This window comes from Sturnira hondurensis, unplaced genomic scaffold, assembly GCF_014824575.4.
Source record: "Sturnira hondurensis isolate 20B ecotype Veracruz unplaced genomic scaffold, ASM1482457v3 Scaffold0022017, whole genome shotgun sequence".
NCBI classification, from domain to species: Eukaryota; Metazoa; Chordata; class Mammalia; order Chiroptera; family Phyllostomidae; genus Sturnira; species Sturnira hondurensis.
The window spans coordinates 4,530,173-4,552,565 of NW_028094648.1; the positions used below are offsets into that span (position 1 = coordinate 4,530,173).

General features: G+C 44.0%; 1 protein-coding gene across 3 annotated transcripts in view; it reads left to right on the forward strand.

Annotated features, from left to right (window-relative positions):
- Window positions 1-21,919, forward strand: part of HOPX (HOP homeobox) — a 30,313-nt gene extending 8,394 nt beyond the window's left edge. For 2 of the 3 annotated variants that reach the window (XM_037034114.1, XM_037034112.1), the window contains exons 2-3: window positions 14,531-14,687; window positions 21,121-21,919. In XM_037034114.1, coding sequence (XP_036890009.1) covers window positions 14,544-14,687; window positions 21,121-21,198 — 222 coding nt within the window. In that variant the 5' untranslated portion in view covers window positions 14,531-14,543 and the 3' untranslated portion in view covers window positions 21,199-21,919. Of the gene's footprint in view, window positions 1-14,034; window positions 14,123-14,530; window positions 14,688-21,120 lie in introns of those variants that run through there. The other variant, XM_037034113.1, reaches the window with a different exon arrangement.
- Window positions 21,920-22,393: the final 474 nt, after the last annotated feature.

The window sequence follows — 22,393 nt, forward strand, 5'->3', positions numbered from 1 at the left end:
GTTCCTAAGCCTCTCCTCATTTTTTTTGAATTCTTGTTTCTTCATCTTTTCTGATTAGATGTTTCTTTCTTCCTTCTGGTCCACTCCATTAATTTGAGTCCCAGTTTCCTTCCCATCACTATTGGTTCTCTGTACATTTTCCTTTATTTCCCTCCCTTGGCATAGCCTTCATTTTTTCATCTAATTTGCAACCCAATTCAACCAATTCTGTGAGCATCCTGATTACCAGTGTTTTGAACTGTGCATCTGGTAGGTTGGCTATCTCTTCACCACTCAGTTGTATTTTTTCTGGAGCTTTGATCTGTTCTTTCATTTGGGCCATTTTCTCTGTCTTGTTGCACCTGTTACCTATGAGGGGTGGCGCCTTAGGTGTTCACCAGGGTGGGGCAACCCAGTTGCTGGATTATGACACTGTATGTGGGGTCAGGGTCAGAGAGGGAACAATGGTACTTGCTCTACTCTCTGCCACATTTCAGTCACTTCTCCTGCTTCCCCCAAGCAAACTGGGCCCTTCTAGTGCTGGTTCCTGGGTGGGTGGGCTTGTGTACATTCTAGGACCCTGGAGGTTCCTCCAACAAACTCTCCTGTGAGGCTGGGAGTTTCTTCCAGCACCTCCCCCCCACAGGTGTTTTTGGTTGGTGTTTTAAGGCTTTATTTCCCCACACTGGGACCCTGGGTTGTGCGGTCTGTCTTGCTCCCCAATTTTGCCTGCTTTATCTGTGCACAGATGTGGGACCACCTGGCCCGTCAGCCACTTGTGCGCTGCACCCCACTTCACAATTGCTGCCTCACTGGGTCCGCCCGTTGCCACCCTGCCATGAGCCCTCTCTGGCCCAGCTCCCCTCTGCCCAGCACCCCTCCTTCCGGTCTGGATGAATGTGTCTTCTTTAACTCCTTGGTTGTCAGATTTCCATACAGTTCAATTTTCTGTCAGTACTGGTTGTTTTTTGTTTTTAAACTGTTGTCATCCTTATTTTGGTTGTGTGAGGAGGCACAGTATGTCTACCTATGCCTCCATCTTGGCCGGAAGTCTACTTTTTAACATTCTAAAGTGACTGAATGGCCACAGAGCATTTCAACAATTCTACCTACTTGGTTTCCGATGATCTCTGTATGGTGTATCTGTATTAGGTTTTTTGATAGTGGACTGATTTCTATCATTAGCACTTAAGCTTTTCATCATTCCTCTCCTTCTATGCAACAAACACGTACATCTCCCTAGTCTACAGTCTACTGATCTAATTAATCTAATTAGTGCTTTCCTAAATAAAATATAATTAGGAAGCTAAATGAGTTTCCAAAAATTAATAACATACTCTAAAACACAAAAAGAATATATATTATCTGTCATTTTGACTTACATGTGCCATTTTTTCCCCCACAAACTCTTTAGAAAGTTGATCTTTTTTGTTATTTGCTTCGAGGCTTAGCAGTGCTAATTTCCTTTTGTTTAATGGTTTTCTTTTGAAAATAGTGGAATTTCCACCCCCTCCATAGCAGAAGTCTATTTGTCAAATTTGTTGGCGTATTAGGGCATCAGACATTTTCAAAGAGGAGATCCAATCATATAATCTACTAAACAAGTCTCACCTCTCCTGTATTATCTGGTCTGAAAAGCCCTGAGCACATGCTGTGCCCCATGGAAATCTCTAGTACAAGCCGTTTGTGTTCCTTTGTTTCCATCTGATCATAGGACTGAACTGTGTTTGAGATGTAATGGATGTTTGCACTTATTAAGCATTAGCACAGCCGTATTAACAATGCTCAGAGCAGATGAAGGCCGAAGCATGGTTTATGCCACCAGACAAATTTCTGCCCTACCCATTCAAACCGCAATAAAAATGGAAGGTCAGAAAATTTGAATTCTCCTTAACTTTAACCAGGCAGAGTTGCAACAATATGCTTTCTTAAGAGTACAAACCAACCTCCCATCTGTTACTGTTACACAGGGATTATCTCTGATGAGGGTCAGTGAGATATGCTGACCCCAGAAAGTTGTTGAGACGTTATGGTGAAGTAGGGAGTTTCACTCCCTACCCTTTGAGCTCAAATGTCTAGTTCATATCAACAGGGCAGAGCAAGCCTCAAAGGAAACGATGTACATTCTTTCTCAGGCCAGATTTGCCCCTGGGAGCTGTCTGTTCCAATACAAGGCCACGGCTGCTTCTGGCATTGTTTTCAGGCTGAGTCAGGTCGGGGGAGCAAAGCAGTCAAGAGATTAGGAGACTTCTTACAGGTAGAATGAGGACTCAGGCTTTGAGGACAAAGCACACCCTTTGAGGGGTGAGGGTCTTTTTGCCCCTTCTTTATAGTCCCCTAAATCTTTCCCTGATGGCCCTTTTTGTGGCTATGCCTGGCTCAGGTTGTCCTTCCCTTGAGGGATCTTACCAGTCATTGACTAACCAGCCATCTTTCGGGGCCAAGCAGGGTGAAGTGAGGGAGGGCCCCTGCCAGGAGGATAGGTTCTGTCTCCTTAGTGGCTCATGGCCCGAGGGCCTCTTCACTCAGCCCTAGCCATGGGACCCTTCTGTCCATTAATGAGGTTATAATCCCTGAAACCAGGCAGGATGGCTCCCAACACCAGGCCATTTTAATTATCAGAATTGTAGAGAAGAAATGATCTCATATGTCACCTGGGCCAATGTCTTTACTTTTCTGGATGAAGAAATAACATAACACTTTTGGAATGTGTATATCATTTTAGTTTTCTAAGTTGTTTCTTGAGTATGTATAATCTCACTGGACCCCAACCACAGCAAGGGTCCAGTGAGATTATATGCAAGGAAGGACATTCTTGGTCACATTTTACAGAGAAGAGAACTACCTTCAAATAAGCTTAAAAACATCAGCTGTGGTTGTGTGACTATTAAGTAGAGGAGTTAAAACTGAAATCCAGGTCTAACTCCTTGGCTAGTGCTCTTTCTGTTACTCCATACCACTTCCAGATTTTCATTTAGTAATGGGGATTTAAAATGTATCCCCTACATACAATCTATCCATTAAAGATATACAAACATTCCCTTTGAATTAATCCTGTATATTAAAGAGAATTTTAGTTCTGCTTCTTTCCTTCCCCACCTACAGAGAGCTCTGGCCAACACAACTAAACTGTTCTTGCCTGACTGTGTTGCTTGGTGGCTGGCTCAGGAAATGCAAGGCATAATAAATTTATCTCCTTCCTGTCCCTTGGGTAGAAGGATGAGGGAAAGAGGAGCATGCAAAGAAACTTCTGACTTTCTGTTTACTGACTTTTCTCTTCCTAACTTACATCCTAAATCAAGTACCAGATGGCATCGGTTGAGTTCAGTTTAACAGGCATTTAATGCATGCCTATTAAGTGCCAGACACCTCTAATTGTGTCTCAAACAACCTACCTTTCACATCAGTACTTTGCAACATTCCTTTCCTTCCTCTTTCCCCTCTTTATTTCAGCTATGACACAAACACAGCTCTAATTATTATGCCTTTATAAGATAAAGACAACCCATACATTTGCAGTGAAAAAAAAAAGTTCAATCTGCATGCATTCAATAGGGATTCACTGCACACACAACCATGTGTCAGAGACTTTTCTAAGATCATCAAAAGGTCCCTGAAAACTTCTTCCATACCTGCACCAAAAGCCCTCTTCTCTAAGCCAAATTTTAATTAAACTTTTTCTTAAGCATTTGCTTTCAAAATGAAATGAATTTTTATTAAATTTTACTAGGATAGTTGAATGGGATTATTTTCTACTTTTTTTTCCCAGCAACAAATATGTAGCGTTTTTAACTGTATTCCCTTTGGTGGTTTAGCCTGGGATTCTACCTACAATGTATAATGCCCTTTCTATAGAAAACGTTTCTTTCTGAATTCCAAACAATCGTGGCAGAGACAGACCTTTGGAAAAGCAAATTGTGTAAAACAGGGAGGTCTCTCCTACAGAGGTCGTGGAGATGAGATGGTCCTCTTTCATCTGCTCATTTATTTCTAAGAAGGTAGACCAAATACTAAATTTATATCACAGCACACACAGAAAAGAAAACTAAGGTTTTATTATTGTCTTTCACTATTTCCTTTTGTTTCCACATACAAAACTTTGGATTAGAACATAATCCAAAAATGATGTGCTTTGGGCTATCAATAAAAAGAGGCCAGTGTGTATACAAAGAATTTATGTCTGGGATTAATTATTAATTCACTGCTGGAAGTCATTCACAGGCACTCTCCCCTCCAATAGCTTTCATAATATCTTGCTATTTTCTCTAAGTGGATGTTGGAAGTCTGGACCACTGAGAGACTTGTTTCAACTACAGTTTTAGGAAGCTCCTTAGTCCATTCAACTCTGTGCATGCAGGGATTAAGTGGAACTAGTTATGAATACCCATCTGGTCTGGTTGAAGCCCACCTTTCTATTCCATTCTGTTGGATGCTGTATCTTTTTCCCATTTGGTTACTATATTATTCACAAAATGGTATCTTTCCATTGTGTCTGTACTGATTAAAGAAGAGCATGTAGGGAGAAAACCAGCCTGGCTGGTGATGCTGGTGATAGTCACTGAAATCACTGGCTGGGGCACAGCTGTGTCTGGTCGCCAACCATGAGAGACTTGCCATAGGGAGGCAGACGCTGCTCCCAGCCTAGCCCCACCCCACAGAGGAGCCAGAGCAGACACAGGACAGCACATGACGCTTGTCCCAGGTGGCACCACATTGTTTTATTGTCCCTCTGCCCACAACTACCCACCAAGGTTCTTCTGTCTACATAGCTACTCAATACAAGGAAGAACTACGGTGTAGTGGTTAATAACATGGGCTTGCTGGATTCGAAACTTTGCTCTGCTACTCACTAGACCGCATTTGGGCAAAGTTATATCCTCAATAAAGGTATATAAGTGTTCATCTATATCAGTTTCCATGTGTGTAAAATGGAGACATTATGAGCACCTATTCCTCAGATAATTAAATGAGTGAATGCATTTAAGACATTTTGGGTTGTGCCCGGTGCATCATAACCACTCAATAAATATTTTCCTGCTATTGTTATAAGAGGGGTGAGGTTTCTGTATGCAGTTCAGAAATACAGATCAGCTCTGTGCTTTCGGGGGCAGTGAGGACCAAAAGATGTTAGAAAGCTAGAAAGCTGTTTTTTCCAGTGTTACATTTTGGATTTGGACATGGTCAGTCCTGGCTGTTGGAAACACAGAGCAGTGTCTTCCTAACTTACGTCCTAAATCAAGTTGTGCCAGATAGCATCGGTTGAGTTCAGTTTAACAGGCATATAATGCATGCCTATTAAGTGCCAGACACCTCTAATGAATGCTGGCGAGATACAAATATGGAAGAGATGACCTACCCCCCATAGGAGAGTGTATAATTTAGTGGGGAAGACAGGCCCATGAACAAATTATATTTCAAAACTTTCAATTTGGTCGTTATTCTCATAGGTCAACACAGCCTAGAAAAAATCTACCCATCATTTCATAGAATATAATGTTTCCTTATCCATGGATAAAAGGATGGATTAGAGCATGGCATGGAGGAATGAGCGAAGAAGCCATTATTTCAGTGAAAATACCAATAATTAAGTTAAATTAATGTATAATGTAGAAGTGCTAATGAGAAAACATGCTAAGATATGACCCCACCCCCTACCCCCAACCTTTTTAGTCTTGGGAACTTCTACCCAGAGAGACATCTTTTGATGAAGAAATATATACAGCATTTGATTTCTTTCAAAGAGTTCTGATTTCAATCATTGTGCTTTACCATTCCAGAAAGCTTTAAAAAAGGGACTGTAACCCAGAAAGAGTGAAACTTACAAGCTGTTCTGGCCAGTTTGCCACTCAGGGGATGCCCCACCGAGTGCCCAGCTCACCCTCGTTTAAAGAACAAGGATATCTTCTGTCAGCAGGCACTTCACAGTTTAGATACATTGTCCCTACAATAATATACGAACTTAACAAATCTGTGAGTTCAGCAAAAGTGTGTTGTTGGGAACCACCCTGCCTGGTTTCAGGAGTTGTAACCACCCCCATGGCTAAGGCTGAGTGAGTGAACTTTGGACCATAAACCACTAAGGAGACAAAGCTTATCTACCTGGTAGGGACGCCGCTTCTGCTCCTTTTATTTCACCCTGCCTGGCCCCCAATGCTTGATCGGTTAGCCAATGACAGGTAAGATTCTCCAAGGGGGGAACCTAAGACAGGCATGATCGTGGGGAGGCCCCAGGGGAGGACTTGGAGGGCTATAGAAAAAGGGGGTGATGGACCCTCACCCCTTGGCTTTGACATAGCCTGAGTCCTCATTCTGTCTGCAGGAAGTCTCCTAATCTCTTGGCTGCCTTACTTCCCCTGCCTGACTTAAGCCTGAAACAATGCTGGTGGTGGGTGCCGCCCTATGCTGAAAAGGGTGGGTTCCCTAGGGCGATCATACCTAAGAAAGAATATGTAAAATCCCGTGAAACCTACTTTGTTTAGAATGCTCTCCATGAAATGATAATTTCCAAGTGAGAAGTGAGTTTATTCCTCAAAATTTTATGGCTCTTTAGCTATCTGACCTTGACTCAAAATAGGCCCTCAGAGTTCTTTATGTGTTTGATTCTCACTGCCTGATGATGATTAATGCGCTTTACCTGTATTCTTGTGAAAAACAAACCCAATAGAAACTTGTCAAGGAAAGGGTTGGGGCGCTTCCCCCTTGAGGGAGTAGCCGTGTGGTCCCTTTTCCTCCACAGGACTCGGTAGTCGTGTGAATTTGTCTCATCTCTCATCCATAACGCCATGGACACTGCAGGTCGGTGTCTGGGTCAGTGTGTATTATTATATTGTTTTCATATGAGAAATGGAAGCTCAGCAGTGATGTTTTGAGTAATTAGTACTCAGGACTTCTAATTGTTTGACCTTTTCACTCCATTAACTTAAATTTTGTTTTGCTCTTAATTCTGCTGGGTTTCCTGAAACAGGGAGGCTTCTAGGCAAGAGGAAAGAGAATCTAAAGAGGAGGACCTGGAAAGCAGTAAGCTGAGTCAGCAACTGCACAGACCACAGACAGACATGCAGAGCTTAGAAGAAGGCTGCCCTTCCACTGAGCCATGAACTCCCAGAGCAGGGCTAAGACATCAAAAACCAAACCTTAGGACAACTTTGCCTGACACAACTTGGGGCAATAAGAGGTACTTGGGATGGCGTGGTCCCTGGTGACCAGTTGGAACAGCATGAATCCAAGCACAAGTAGGCATCTCAGTCTTCCTGCCTCCCTGAGTCAAGTGCAGCACATTCTGGGAGAACATCGTGCTTGTCAGTGTGCGCTGGCTGGCGGTTCTGCATGTGCCTGAAGCTGTCACACTGGATCAAAGGTTAAGAGCTCAGATCTTACTGGACAAACTTGAAAAAATCTCCCCAGTTTACCTGCACCTCAAAATATGGAGTCAGAGCAAAGATTGAAAGGGGCGATTCCATCATCTCTGTTACCTTGGTGTCTAGTAGACACTAAGGCTTTCCCAGGGGATGTGTGGAGGTCTGCAAGAAGGCTGCAGCCACAACTAAGGGAGTGAGGCTAGAGAGACCACAGTAGGTCAGCAATGGACTGGCCCACACCAGAAAGACCAGACCCCAGTCCCAATTCATCACTAAAAGTGACGATGACAAAGTTAGAGCTAAACAATCTAAATAGGTGATTCAGAGATGTTTTTGAATTTCTTTAATGTTACTAATCCTCACTCAATGATATGTTTATTGATTTTAGAGAAAGGGAAAGAGAAAGGGGATTGCAGGGAGACACACACACACACACACACACTGGTTGCCTCCTGTGTGCGCCCGAACTGGGTATCAAATCCTCAACCTTTTGGTGTACAGGACAATGCTCCAACCAACTGAGCAGTCCAGCCAGGGCTCTTCGAATTTCTGACATCAATAGAGCACAAGGAGAATACACAGTATTAAAAGTCCAAATGAATCGGTGCTGATGACATCACGAGCTGCCTTTACTGCTGTTGCCAGAATAGAACTCTGAGCCTTCCTCCCACTGTAGAGCTAGATGACTTAGGTAGTTACCCTTCCTGACTACAAAACAGGACTAATTCCATTATAATTTCTCAGAAAGGGTTGTGAAGGAAAGTAAGAACAGTGACAACAACCTGCTTCTGGAATGTAGCTCAGCACCCCGTGGTCATGGGATTGCCGTTCCACCACTTGAGTGCATTATTTGATTTTACATGTTTATTTCCTATTTTAAACTTACAATGTAGTAGTCTCTCTCTTTTATACCTCCTGTCCATCCCTACATTCTTTCTCCTTCTTTATTCAATCATTTTAAATTCATCTCCTGGTTTTTATTTAGAGACTTTGACATTGACTTTTTTGCAGAGGGCAATAATTGACACTGTTAACACGGTTTTAAAAGGCAGAATCAAGTTCTGACTCCCAGGAGCTCTATAGAAGAGAAAATACTGTATTTTGCTGTTTGTAATATGTTCCAATATGTTCCCATGCACACCCATGTTTTGGGCCCAAATGGTCAGAAAAAAAATCTCTCATTTCAATGTTTAAGTCAATTATTTATTTATTTATCTTTAGAAATGAAACTGATTATCATATTCCAGGGTATTATTTTGCATAAAGATATCATTATTGCTTTCTAGAGTTATACTTTTACTACATAAGCTTAAATAAAAAATTAAAAACATTTATATAGATACAGAATAAGTACCACTCATGTACAATGCACACCCTTATTTTTCCTTCAAAAATTTGGGCAAAAATGTGCCCCAAAATGTGCCATTATACACAGCAAAACACAGTAGTAACATTTTAAACATTATACAGACCGGTTCTACTATAACCAGGTTTCCATGCATCTTCTGCATTGTTCCCGGTCACCAATGGAAATGACAAGCTGATCTAGAGACAGAGTCGAAATTCTCAAAAAACCTCAACTCTCCTCTGAGCTGGAACAGGAAATACTTGTAAAAGTAAACAGTAAACATGTGGAAACTTTCAACCCCAAGAAGTTAAGCAGGCTGAAAATATAAATAGCTTCAGGAAGGTTTAGATATTATTCATGGATAAAAAGAATACATAATAATAATAGCAAAAATTAAAAGTTTGCCAATACAAGTGTTTGTGCAGATGGATAGCAAAGGAAATACTATACATTGCTGGTAGAAACATAGTTTTGTTCAACAACTTTGAAAAACAAGGTAATATTACGCTGTAAAGTTAATAGCCACATACCTTGTGACCAGTTCCACTCTCTGTATATGTCCTAACCCTCCTAGATGTGCTTTGGAAAGTATACATGAAAATGTTCAGAAAGGTGTTGTTGATCACAGAAAAAAAAGGAAAAAACAGAAAAACCCAAATAGTTACAAAATGAAAACAGCACTGAATATGAATGAACTTCTCTAATTGAAGAAATACAGATGAATCTTGGAAGCATATTGATGAAAAAAGCAATCTGTGGAAGAATTATGTGTACTGATGCCATTTTTACACGCCTCAAAAATTTAAAAAAACTTTAAAAAAGTGTTCTTTCAGGGAACCATACATATGTCATAGAACGAATTTTAAAAGCAAAGGAAGGGTTAAAAAAGAAAATAAAAACAAGATGATTAATACAAAAATCAGAAACTTGGTTTCCTCTGGAGGCAGATAAGCAAAGGGTGGGACTAGGAAGGAAATACAAGTATCTTCCTTAGACCTGGTAATGATTTAATTTGTAAATTGGGTGGGGTTCACTAATATTTATTTAATTTAGGTTCATAACTTACATGTACGTTACATATAGACTTAGACACTTAATAATCTTTCAGTGGAAATGAAAATGTTTACTTCCCTAATCATCTAGGTAGATTTGATAAAAAAACAACTCCCACGCTCATTCTGAAAATGTAATTTGGTGCCAATAATCAGATGAAACAGAAGGAAAACCATTGGTCTCATCAAGGATATCTTTTTTTAAATAAATAAGTACATAAATTTTCTAATTGCAAAGTAATAAATGTGAAAAACTAGAACACTATACAAAAGAAAACATTTTAGGTCATCTGTGGTTCCACAATCTACATATAAACACTGTTAATGTTTTGTTATGTTTTTGCCCAGTTCTTTTTACTACATAAAACTGGAATGGATACGGCGTTGAGAACGGTGTGTCCTCACACTCGTTTGGAATCTTGTTTCCCCGCAAAAGGCAGCAATGCCGGACGGACGTACAGTCCTTGTCTAATGTTCAGTTTTAAGTTCTATTATATAAGCTGCCTATATAAATGACAACTAACTTTTAGTACTTCCCTCACTGGAAAATTTAAGGAATTAGAGCAGGACAATCAAACTCAGTGTTGCAAAATCTTTTCCACTGTCATTGTTAGCTTCTAACTCAATTATGGACATTTATATGATGGGGTGGGAGAAATTTTTCTTCTGATGACCTGCTTTCTTAAACTCTGATCTCAACACAAGAATGGATTTTTATGAAAGATTTTAGAAAGGGTTTTACATTATTTCTAATTTCTGAAACCATGGGAAATTGTCTTTCTGGTCATTCATAATTTTAAAGGCAATTTCCCTATTCCTGGCCATAGATACAAAAGATTAATAGCATGCTGTTTACTTCTTTATCCAATGTGTTTTTTAAAAGCTTATTCCTTAAAAATTACCCCAACCTACCTTCTAATCAACTGTTGAGATATTATACAGTGTCAGAGTTGGAAGATATTTTAATGCATCTCTGTAGGTATAAGGTATGAGTTCTAAACATTTATAGTTGATTTTAAGGATTAAACATCAAAATCTTACAAGAGCTGGAAAGCTTTTTGTGTCTCTCCCATGCTGGGTTCCTAAAATGTGGTTCTGATTCAGGAGATCCACGGTGGGCTTGGACATTTCTACATGAGACATTTCTCATGCCTGAGTCTGAGGCCCAGCCAGGCATGAGAACTACTGCTCGAAGGTTAAGGATGTTAACCAATCAAAAACCAAAACAAAACTCTTCTTTAACCAGACCTGTGTTAGCCTGGGGAGGCAGATCAATCAACATTCCACTCCTGTGTGTCCATTTTTGAGAGACATGGCTTGCGTGATGCCCCTCCCACCCCGTCCAGAATAGTTCAGTAAGTGATGAGTGGGCAAATCTGCCCACATTCAAATCTGCCCACCGCTTTTCTTGAGGAAATGGCAGCACATAATTTTTTTTCACTTAAGAAAATACAAAATGCTGCAAGAGCCTATTGCCTCCAGGAACTTCACAGTGAACATAAAGGAAATTCAAGCTAAAGAAAACTGGGAGAAGGCCCTCAAGAATGATTCATCTGTTTTTGGTTTTGTTTTTGCTTTTGGCCAGCTCTCCATGGGATTCTTGTTTATGAGGAGTGTCTGCCACTGATAATCTTGTCTTCTTGGTTTGATGTTAGTGGCTTTACAAAGAGGTCAGAAAAGCTGGGAGAAGATGATAAATGTGAATCAAGACCAATCTCTACAGGTTACCAGTTGTAGCACTTCCTGTGAGCTAGTGAGTTTGGGTAAATACCTTTAAAATAAACAGCTACGGGATTAGGGGACAAGGGTAAAGCTGTCTACCCAGGCCTTGGAATTCATTTAGAAAAAAGCCAGCAACTTTCATTTAACCGCTTTGAAAATGTTTCTGCATTATCTTCCCCTATCCACTAAAGAAAACACAGCCGCAGGACAAGTTCGTCTTTGAACATTTCATAAGACATTAACAAGCGCATCAACAATAGAACTTATGCTAAAATTAACGTTTAAGAAGCTCCAAAATATTTTTAGTTCTTTTCATCTGAAATTGTTTAGACTACCTTCAGAGAAACTTTTCAACAGTTTCCTTACTGGAAAGAGCGGAATAGTTTTTATAAGGCCAAGGTCACTAGAATGATTTGATTTATAAGTTTCCTTTAAAAGAAAGAGAAAGAGAGGAGAAACAAAGCTGCAGCAGCAGCAAGCCCTTGGCAACCATAGAGGGCTGAAAAACAGAGTTCTGTGAAGTAAAGTAGACCTGACTGCAGAGGTTAGATCTTTATCTTAATTTCTAGAAGTCAGGTCTGTTTGTTTGATGTACCTTGGAGAAGTAGGTGCTTTCAGATGGTCCTCCCACAGATCTCCTTAGCAATGAGCCAAGTCCAAGGGTCCTCAGCCAACTAACCTGGGCAATACTTTCAAGTCAATCAGGGCCTACCCATGAAACCTCATACAAATCCTATAACAGGAAGCCACAAAAATAGAGTGAGGGAAAATGTACCTGATTAAGTGGAAAAAACATTAGCCGTCCTTGAATTATGTAATAGCAATTAAATAATAAAAAGGGAAGTGCATGCATAACAGTCCTTGAATCTGAGTCCAGTTAGAAATCTGCACATTTGATTAATATTTCTGAAGGACTAAGGATTTCACAAAGAAGTAGCAAAAGTTTTCAGGGGAGAGCCAGCAGAACTGTGTCAACAGAATTAGATGGAATCTTTCTACGGCAAGAAGTAAAATCAGAGGCAGCAGTTTCCCCTGTACTGTGTTCTTTTAGGCAAAATGAGCAGTGCTGGGTCATTCCAGTAGGTGGCTGTGGCTTGAATGGATATCTGAGGGATATCAGTGGCATTGAGGGCAGTCAATGCCCATTCGAAATGGCAGCAGGCCCCTGTCTGCATTTAGACTGTTGCCCTCCTGATTCTTTTTCCTGCTAAACTAAAGACAGACTGGCCTGTTGAAAAGGATCTAGCAGAGCATGGGACCGAAACTGAAGCTAAGGCTTTCCAGTCTAGGGTACTAGTCACTCACTGGGCAACACTGGGAAAGCAAGTCTTCCTGGGCCTTATTCTGCACTGCTACGGGAGAAAACTGGAGTTCATCTCCAAGATTCCTTCTAGCTCTGAAGTTCTGTGTCAAAGAAAAGGGGGAGATAGATGCCAACAGAAGAGGAAGCGTCTCTGACCTCGCTGGTCCCCATCCTAGCTCAGTCCTGTGACAGGAATCACTGATCCAGATTTTTAGGAGGGGGAACACTGAGCTCCCTAAAAACACAGGGAGAACTTTCAGTGACCTGACAAGTGGCTAGAGTCCAAGACTCTCACAGTAGAATGGCTTCCTGTCTTACCTGAAAGCCCCTTCAAATGACCTAGAGGAGAGAGGTAAAGCCACTCAAAGAGCCAGGGATGCAAGTTGCTGTAGCAAAGGTAACAGCATCGCATAGTGGAAAAAGTGACATCGTACAGGCAGGTCAGTGGAAGGTGGCTCTTCCCAGACACAAACCACATCAAAGCATGCTCAGGATCCTACTGGATGGCTTTGCAATTGTTTGTTACAACGACAAACCAATGTGATTATTCCCACACTTGCACTTGTCTCTTAAGGTCAGCAATGTCAAGTCCTGACCTGTTTGTACCAAATTCACAGCCAAGATCTTGAAGACTCTAACTTACACCTCGATATGTCTTAAATTGGGAAGAGGGAGTGGAGGGGGCAGGCTGCCTTTCTCCCCCACCCCCGCCCCTATTCAGAGTCCACTTAGGAATGGAGAAGACGCAGCAGGAAGTCGTGTTGCTCCAAACTCTGCGGGAGCAATGTTTGGCTCTAAAGCAGGAAATACAGGAGACCTTGGGGCTTAGAGTGGACCCGTTCTCTTAACTTTCCAGTAAATATATTTTAATACAATTACAGGGGGAATCTGCGATTTTGAAGGGCAGGTGCTGCAGATTCTCCTCAGTTGGGTTTTGGCTCTATCTTGGAAGTCCTCCCCTAGAGCGGACACACAGTGAAGTGGCCCCTCTCCGTGCCCTGTGGAGCAATGGCCAGGCCACGCGGGGCAGTGACAGCCAAGTTGGCCAGAGGCCTCAGACTCCTGCCTAAAACTCCGGGTGGAGGGGCGGAGGAGCAGGGCGCAGACTGCAGTGACTCACCAGCCCTCAGGTGAAAATCTCTCCTGGCGCTCAGTTCCCAGCCTTGGGCACTCCGGGGTAAATTACCTCTCTGGACCCATCTCCACCTCCTTACACCGGAGAGATTAAAAGCGCCGCCCCACCTTCCCCAACTTGGAGAAGTCACTTCTGTCCTGCCGGTCATAGCTTCGGAGGAGGTGCGCGGTGTGCAGCCAGCCCTCCCTGACGAGGTCCCCTTTACAGGCAGGACGACGCGAACCGGTGAGGCGCCCCCGCCGCCGACTCGGGTTGTACCCTCCCCCCACTGCCATCTGTCAAGCCTATCCCATCCCCGCAACCGCCCGGCGGCCCCCTCGTCCCCCGATAATTTGAAGGGGGGTTTCAAAATCACCTCGCGCCTCCTTCACTCCTTCCTGAGAGCCGTAGGGCAGGCAGGGCGCGCGGCCTCATCTCGCTCCCAACCACAACCCGGGCCCGCGGAAAACCGCTGTCAGGCTCCGGGGCAGGTCCTGCCGCAGCCGGCAGTCGCCGGGGACCCGCGCCACCGCGCGGCTGCGGGAGGGGACAGCCCCGCGGGCAGAGGGCGCCCGGCCGCGCCCCACCCCCGTCCCGCTCTGCGTCGCGCCCGCCGCAGCCCTGCTCACCGCCCGGCTTCTGCTTTTCCCGCAGCCGCGCCGAGACCATGTCCGCAGAGACCGCGAGCGGCCCCACAGAGGACCAGGTGGAGATCCTGGAGTACAACTTCAACAAGGTCAACAAGCACCCGGACCCCACCACGCTGTGCCTCATTGCGGCCGAGGCCGGCCTTTCCGAGGAGGAGACCCAGGTGAGCCCCGGCACGCGCCCCGGCACGCGCCCCGCACGCACCCCGCCTTTCCCGGTCCTGCCCCCCAGACGGCCGCGCAACCCTCGCCTGGGCCGTCTCGCTAATGTGAGGGTGCCCCTCGCCCTCGCCTGGCCTCACCGTCCTACCCCGATCGTTCATCGCTTCTGTCCGCACCCGGGAGCCCCATCCCGGGAGCCCAGATCCCGCATCGCTGCCCTGGTCGCACCCCAGCTCCCGGCTCCGGGGGCTGCCCGTGCGCACCTCCATCCCTTGCCTCCCCCAGGCTCCCCCAGGAATCGCTTAGAAACCTCACGTTCATCCTTCCTCCACGCTTTTCCAATTTCCACTACAGCCCGGGATAAACGTTCTCCCTCCGGATTGGGAGCGGCGTCCCTGACCCACTCTTGCCTGGCTTTCCCGGGCTCAGTCTCTCCCCTGGGCTCTGAGCGAATCCTTTCCGAGAGGTGCCGCGTGCGCGCTCCGAGCCCAACGCTCTCAAATCTATTATCCGCGGGAATGTCAGAGCTGGAGGGGACTTTAGCGATCAGCTGTAAATTCGGTCAGTCCTCAGGTTTGGTAAAAGGGGAAACTGAGGCCCAGAAGGAGGGGATTGCCGGAATGGCACCAGTCGTTAAGCACGCTTTTCTCACCCTATCGCATTCCAGCTTCCCCTTAGCTGCAGAGCCTAAATTGCATTCAACCGGGGAGATTTGGTTTCGGATATTTAAAAAATCGCCGGGTCTCAGATTTATCCTTTTTCTGGGCTTTTCCAAGAAGGTAAACATCCGACCTTACAGGTGAAAGGAGTCTGGAAGCAAATGTGCCCTTAAATGCATTGATTGATTTATCTATTTTTAACACCTTGTATTATCCTGGAAATTGTTTTAAGGTAGAGAATGAAACACTATCTATGATTATTAACCTCCAAAAGTGCGGTGCTGGCTCCTCCGATCAACTTTTTACATTTTACTTATGTATTGTTTATTTAGTAACCCTGCCTAAGCTCTGACTTTTACTTTCCCTTTGGTCATGGAAAGACAGTTATGCCTGATAATACCACTTGGAGCTGCTCTAGCATCTTTCCCACGGGAGCCCAAAGCACTTCACGCCTCTAGCCTCAGCTCTAACTGCGGGGTATCCTCATTCTTTCCATTGCACAGACCAGAGCATCCCATGCTTTGTCCTCTCCTCCCCACCAAACACACTCAGGTGAGGCTTGTAATGGCTGCTCCCGTGGATCCTGGACCCCAGGTCCAAAATGATTTTTACTAATTAGCCAGACATGCTTTGGGTAACTTGCCTCTAGAAAATCCTCGCTCCGAGGTTAAATAGAAAGTCATGCATGCCTGTTTTTAGCAAAGGGGACGGCAGAACTTAGTAGAAGGTGATTTGCTGTAACCCAAGTCTTACAGCTCATGTTTCTTGGAACCCTGTGAAGAGGCAGTCTGCTGAAGTTTTATCATTTAATAGCCCACACTATATTTAGAAAAGAAGAGGGATCACAGAGACAATCCTTACTCATCTTTTAAATGGAGGGTGCGAATTTATTGTGGGCACCGCAGCAAGCAGGGGTCTAAGCTCTCCTCCGCCTCTGATTCTCCCATGGGAATCACCACCATTTCCTTGCCTGTAAGGCAGAATAACTGTTGATCTTTGTCGTGGCTGATACTTGCCAGGCATTCTTCCAGGCACTCTCCAAGTCTTAAGTCACTTATTTGCCGCAACAATGCTGTGTGGTATGCACTATGAGCCCCATTGTGTCGATAAGCCCACTGAGGCACAGAAAGGTTAAATAACTTGCTCAAAAACACAACTAAGGCCCTGGCTGGTGTGGCTCAGTGGATTGAGCAACGGCCTGCGAACAAAAATGTCGCAGCACGTGCCTGGGTAACAGGCCAGTTCCCCAGCTGGGTGTGTACATGTGCAAGAGGCAACTGATTGATGTTTCTCTCCCTGTCTTCCTCCTTTCCCCTTTCTCTAAAAATAAATACAATCTTTTAAAAACCCAAAAACCTAAGAAGTAACAGAGCTGGGATTTGAACCCTTCGAGCTAGGTCACAACCCAGACTCCTAACCAGTATGCTACATTGTCTCCATAGAGAGGAAATGTGAACAACTTAGTGGGCTATGAGGAAAAGACTGAAACTTTAACTTATATTTCTCCCTGACAAAAATCTATGCATTAGATGATAGCCATCTCAGGCTATATTCAATCTTTCCTCAAGACTGATCTTATATTAAAGAACTGAAATGAAATCAAGTGAGGGGCAGGAAGAAGGGGCACCTGCTTCTTTCTGTGATTGAGGTCAGGCACTTCAGAGCCCTGTGCAGAGGTTCATCTATCCTCTTCAGCCAGCCCTTCCCCCATTTCCCCTCTTCTACCTTCCTCCAAGAAGACCCAGCCCTGAAATGAGTGGGCGTGGGGGTGAGTCAGCCTCATAGCAGGGGCCCTGGCTTCCTTTTCCTGCCATGGGGGCCAACACCTCCTTCCTCCCTGAGGTTGTCACAGCTGGGCTTGCCTCTGCCTTCCTGCATAGACCCACAGGGAAGCATCTGAAAGCCCAGGGCTCAGAGAGAGGCAACATTTAGCAGGTTTAGAAAAAGAGGATTCCAAGGTAACCCTCCACCATCCCCATTGGTTGGGTCTCATCATCCAACTGCCCGTTCTTTCCGCCCCCACCCTCCTGCCCCCTTCCACCCCTTCCGAACCCCTCCCACCCTAGCGTGCACTGGTGAATGAGAATGGTTTCATCTTTAATCTTCTCAAACAATGTACATTTTAAAATATGTCTTCTCTAAAAAAAAGTATCTTCTGTAGACATTATGCCAATAATAAAATTTTTTTTCTTTATAGCAGGCTTTACAGAGAGACCCTTTAAATAACTCAGGGAGGCCAGGATGTGCTGGGCCTACATGTAAGCAGTGTCTGGTATCAGCACACCCCCTGTTTCTATTCTTTATTGTAGTGGTGTCCCTTTGCACAAGAAAAGGTCTTCAAAATAATTTTTACTTTCTATACCCGATTCCCTCATTCCTAACACCCCCACCTCCAGAATTAGGATCATATTCTTCATTTTCCTAGAACATGTAATATGTGAGTGGAAGAAAAAGAAGCAAAAGATGCTCCTATGAGATAATAAACTAGAGTTGATTCACATCCCTGATACTTTGGCAGCGGCAAGAGGGACTGAAAGGGTGAAACGTTCTCTGACCGGGGGATTCGATGACCTCTTTCTGACTGTCCCAGTGTAGGACCATGTTCTCTGCTCTGGAGGGTGGGGGGTGGGGGGGACCTGGAGGAACCTGGAGTGACAGGAAGGGTGACGTGAGTGGTGATCTAATGGAAATAACTTTTTAAATTGCTTTTGCTGGGATCCTAGAATAGGTTTTTCTCAGGACAGTAATTTGATACCTCCTACATTTAAATTCGATAAACTGGACAGAATACCAACCCCTGTACCTTTTTGGTTTTGAAGTCAGTGTTAGAAGCCTCTGGGAGAGCTCTTTCATCGGCCCCCCGGGAGGCTGAGATGATCTGGTGTTTTCTATTGTTGCTGATTCGAGCCCAGTGTACCTGGCACTGGTTCTTAGAGAGCCCTCCTCTCGGTGTCCTGGGACCGTTCCCAGAACTCAGTGGTTTTAGTTGTTGGACGTTTTATCAGTGGAATAAAGACCTCTAAAGGTCTCCCCCTGAAAAGGATGAAATGTTAGTTAGTAGAGAAAAGGACAGAAACAATGTAATTTTGCCTCAACCCCTCCCTACCACAGTGTCTAATTATCATCTGTTCACTGGGAGTAAATAAATCTCCATCAATGGGCGAGGGTCATGAGGGCATTCATTTATAAGCAAGCGAGGGATGAATGTCTTTCCCAGGGGGTGACAGAAACAAAGAAGAGAGAGAGCATGCCAGGTGGAACATTAGTATTGATGTGAGTGAGCTGTGGTAAGATTTAGCTCTGGGGGTGGGAAAAAAGCAAGCAAGGTGTCGAATGGTTTTTGTTGGACAACAAATGGTTTGCTAATTTATTATATATATGTACTTGATTTAAAGTATATAGAAAATATACTTTAGAAAATAGTGCAGCTTTTCTTGAACTTTGTCCCATCCTCCCAGGGCTAGGGTTCAATTTGTTAAGCATTTGGATGCCAAGTCACCGATTCACAAGTGTGGTCCTGGCGGAAGTTATTTGCAGTAACTGTACATTAATATTCTGCTTCACTAATGGTGTAAAGATGTGGGTGGCTTTTCTGAATGAGGCCATCTCAATCATTTTGTCTTGAATGAACCCTGATAGTAAAAAGAGACTGTCCCTCTTCCAAGTTTTAATTAGTCAGTCTTTAAAACTCTGCCTTTTATTCAGCTTTGGTAACTGGACATCGCGCTGAATCAGACCTTGTGGCCATGAAAACCCCCCATAGAGCTGCCTCATTAGTGAAACGGGAGCCATGCTGCTCTCACACCAGATTGCAGTTAACTAAACACACACATGGCTTACAGAAGAAGACGGTGCCCGCCTTTTGCAGTAGAACTTTGGCTAAAGCCATCGAGGTTATATGAGGTCTATCTCCTTAAGGTGAGTTAACCCCAGGAGTGAAATATGGCACCCGGAGAGCAACCCCCAAAGAGAAGGCTTCCCAAAGGGTAGTCTGCTGTGCAGAGCCCTCACCTGTCTTGTGGCCTCACTCCCTGCTAACTCCATAGGCCTTGCTCCTTGGAAACACTCCTTCTCTTGTGGCTCTCACCCTTTCTTCCGATCTTGAGCTTATGCCAAACTGCCCTTCAGCTCATTGGATCTCTGCAGAGATGACGTCTTCCCCAGCATGGCCCTAGAGCCAGCCTATTTGTTCTGAGGTTAAATGTGCAGCCGGACAGGTGTCCATCTATGCTAAGTCAGAGCCCTCCCGATGTTCTTTATTGCACCGTCTCCATCAGCACCTCCCAGGTCTGGCATCCCGTAGCTGGGCTCTTTCTGCCCCCTCATCTGCGTACCCCTAGAATAGGTAAATTTTAGAAAACCCAGAAGGGGCAATGGAGCACCATACTTCCCTCTACGTCCACAACCAGCTTACCTCTTCATTTACAGTGAAGCTGACTGGTGCTCTCTTTTTAGGAACTTCCTCACTAGTCTTTTTCCTAGCATGGGTCTCCTTATCTCCTCTTTGCATGGCTCCCCACCCCCTTGGTAGCATAGTAAAGGCAGCCACTGCCTTTCCTTTTTTTTTTTTAATTAAAAAAATTTTCTATTCTTGATTATGGAGAGACAGGAAGAGAGAGAGAAGGAGGGGAAGAGAAGCACTGATGTGAGAGAGAAATGTGAATCGGTTGCCCCTTGTGCATGTCCCAACTAGGGACCGAACCCACAACCCAGGCCTGCGCCCTGACTAGGAAACAAACCTGCCACCTTTCAGTTTGCAAGATGACACCCAGCCAACTGAGCCACACAAGAAGGGCACTGCCTTTGAACATGTAAAAATGCTTTTGCCCTTGCCTGACACCATGTGTATAAACATCCCATCTGGGGCCTTCCTTAAATCCATAACCGCTTTCACGAGGTATCAGTATTTGGGTCACCAACAGCTAGAAGATTCACAGTAAACTGGGAGCCCCCCCCCCCCTTTATCTTCTCTCATCGCTCAGCAGCCTTGAAGCAGGAGAGTGAGCCAGCCTACTCTCTGGATCCCCAAGAGGAGTTCTCTGAGGATGTCCAGTGCTTGGCTGTCTATGTTATTCAACAAATACTTACTAAGCATGACAGATGACCAAGGCTGTTGGTGAGATCAGCACACTTTGACAGGACACAGCAGTTGTTAACATCTATCTGAGGCATTGAGGAGATGCTTCAGTTTCTTTTAGTCATTCAGTAAACATTGATTGCTCTCTAAGTGGTAAGGCCTTGTATAGGGGACTAAGAATGTAATATGATAAGATGAATACAGTTTCTGCTTTTATAAATCTTATATTCTAGAAGGAAATGCAGATTAAAAAGGAATACGCAGGTAAACAATTACAGATATTTTACAAAGTCCCAAGATGGGTAGAGAACCTACTTTAAATAAAGTGGTCAGGGAAGGCTTCAGACAGGTTTCTATTTAAACTGACATCTGAGGGTGAGAGGGAGATCTTGGGTGGCAGGGGAAGGGGCGCAGGAAATGGAGACAACTGCACTTGAACAACAATATATATATATATATATATATATATATATATATATATCAAAGAATGAAGATAGAACTTTCTAAGCATAACAAATAGCATGTGCAAAGGTCCTGAGGCAAGAAAAGTAAGTGTCACAGTGATAACCATCCCCCCAGATACATTCCTTTCTCTTATTTCCATTTGGACCACCAAGCCTCCCTTTTAGAAGGGAATGGACATTTTTTTTCTTTTTTTTCAGTATGCGACCAGTAATTTTGCACATTTCCCTCCTGCAGAAATGGTTCAAGCAGCGCCTGGCCCAGTGGCGGCAGTCTGAAGGCCTGCCCTCAGAGTGCAGATCCGTTACAGACTGAGAAGAGGGCGGGCACCCGCAGCTTCCCTCCATGAATACCATCTGCTGTTTCTCTCCTCGGCTTAACCCAACTGTTTTGTTTTTTCAGTGTAGTGTTGTATGTTCCACTGGTAGCTGTCCTGCTATTTAACATGATGTTGTATTTTTTTAATGTATATAACTAGAAAAGAAAATAACGATCGGAAGCTGTGTGCGCTTCTGTGTAAAGCAGCGGCTTGGCTGGGAAAGGGGTGTGGCTTGCATTTCCCTTGGGTCATGATGACAGATGGTGTGAAAACCACCCAGGTTTGCTTTTGATCATCACCTCCCATAACAATCTACTTTCAACATCCATTTCAGAGCAGGCAAGGCCTCTGTTGACAAAATAACATGGCCAAGAGGGAGAAACATTTCCTCCTGAACCTACTTCCCTAAGTTGTTTTCCTTACAGTTCATTTAATACATTGAGGTTGAGTGAGAATACAGAGGAATATTTGAGTCGTTCAGATTGCATAAAGTAGTTCCTTATGGATTAAAGCTACATTAATTTAGAAAGAACCCAGTTAGGCTAAAAGAAACTCCACAAGTAGCAAGACGGAAAAACAAGTAACTAACAAAAAAAATCCACTAAAGTCTTTGACTTAACTTTATTTAAATGTGTTTGTTAAATTTATTTTGCTAAACAAAATAAACTTTGTCTCTAAAATGATATTCTAAATAAAACCTTAACTTTTTGTTGAAAATGCACTGAGTGACTCCTCTAAAGATGTTTACTGAATAATAAACATATCAAAGAAAAACAGAATAGCTTCAACATAGAAGCAGACTGACAAAAGTGCTGTTATTTTCCAAATTCATGCTGTACTACAAAGTGTGGCCCAGAACTGGCTTCATCAGCGTCAGCTGCAAGCTTGTGAGAAATACAGAACCTCGGACTCCAACCCAGACCTACCAAAGCAGAACCTGCATCTTTAACAAGTCCCCGATTGGTGTCCCACATGAAAGTTTGAGCCGCACTGTTCTACCGGGCTCTGCAGTCTATTTGCATCCATTTTTCTATCGTAGCACATTAAACATCTTAACAGTCTATCAATTAACGTTGTTTGATCGTGTGGAACAGTAACTTGATTACAATGGATTAACCAAAGAGGCTTTCGGTCTCTGTGCTTAATTGGTAATACTGTTCTTACATAGGACGTCAGCAGGTAGGTGGTTCC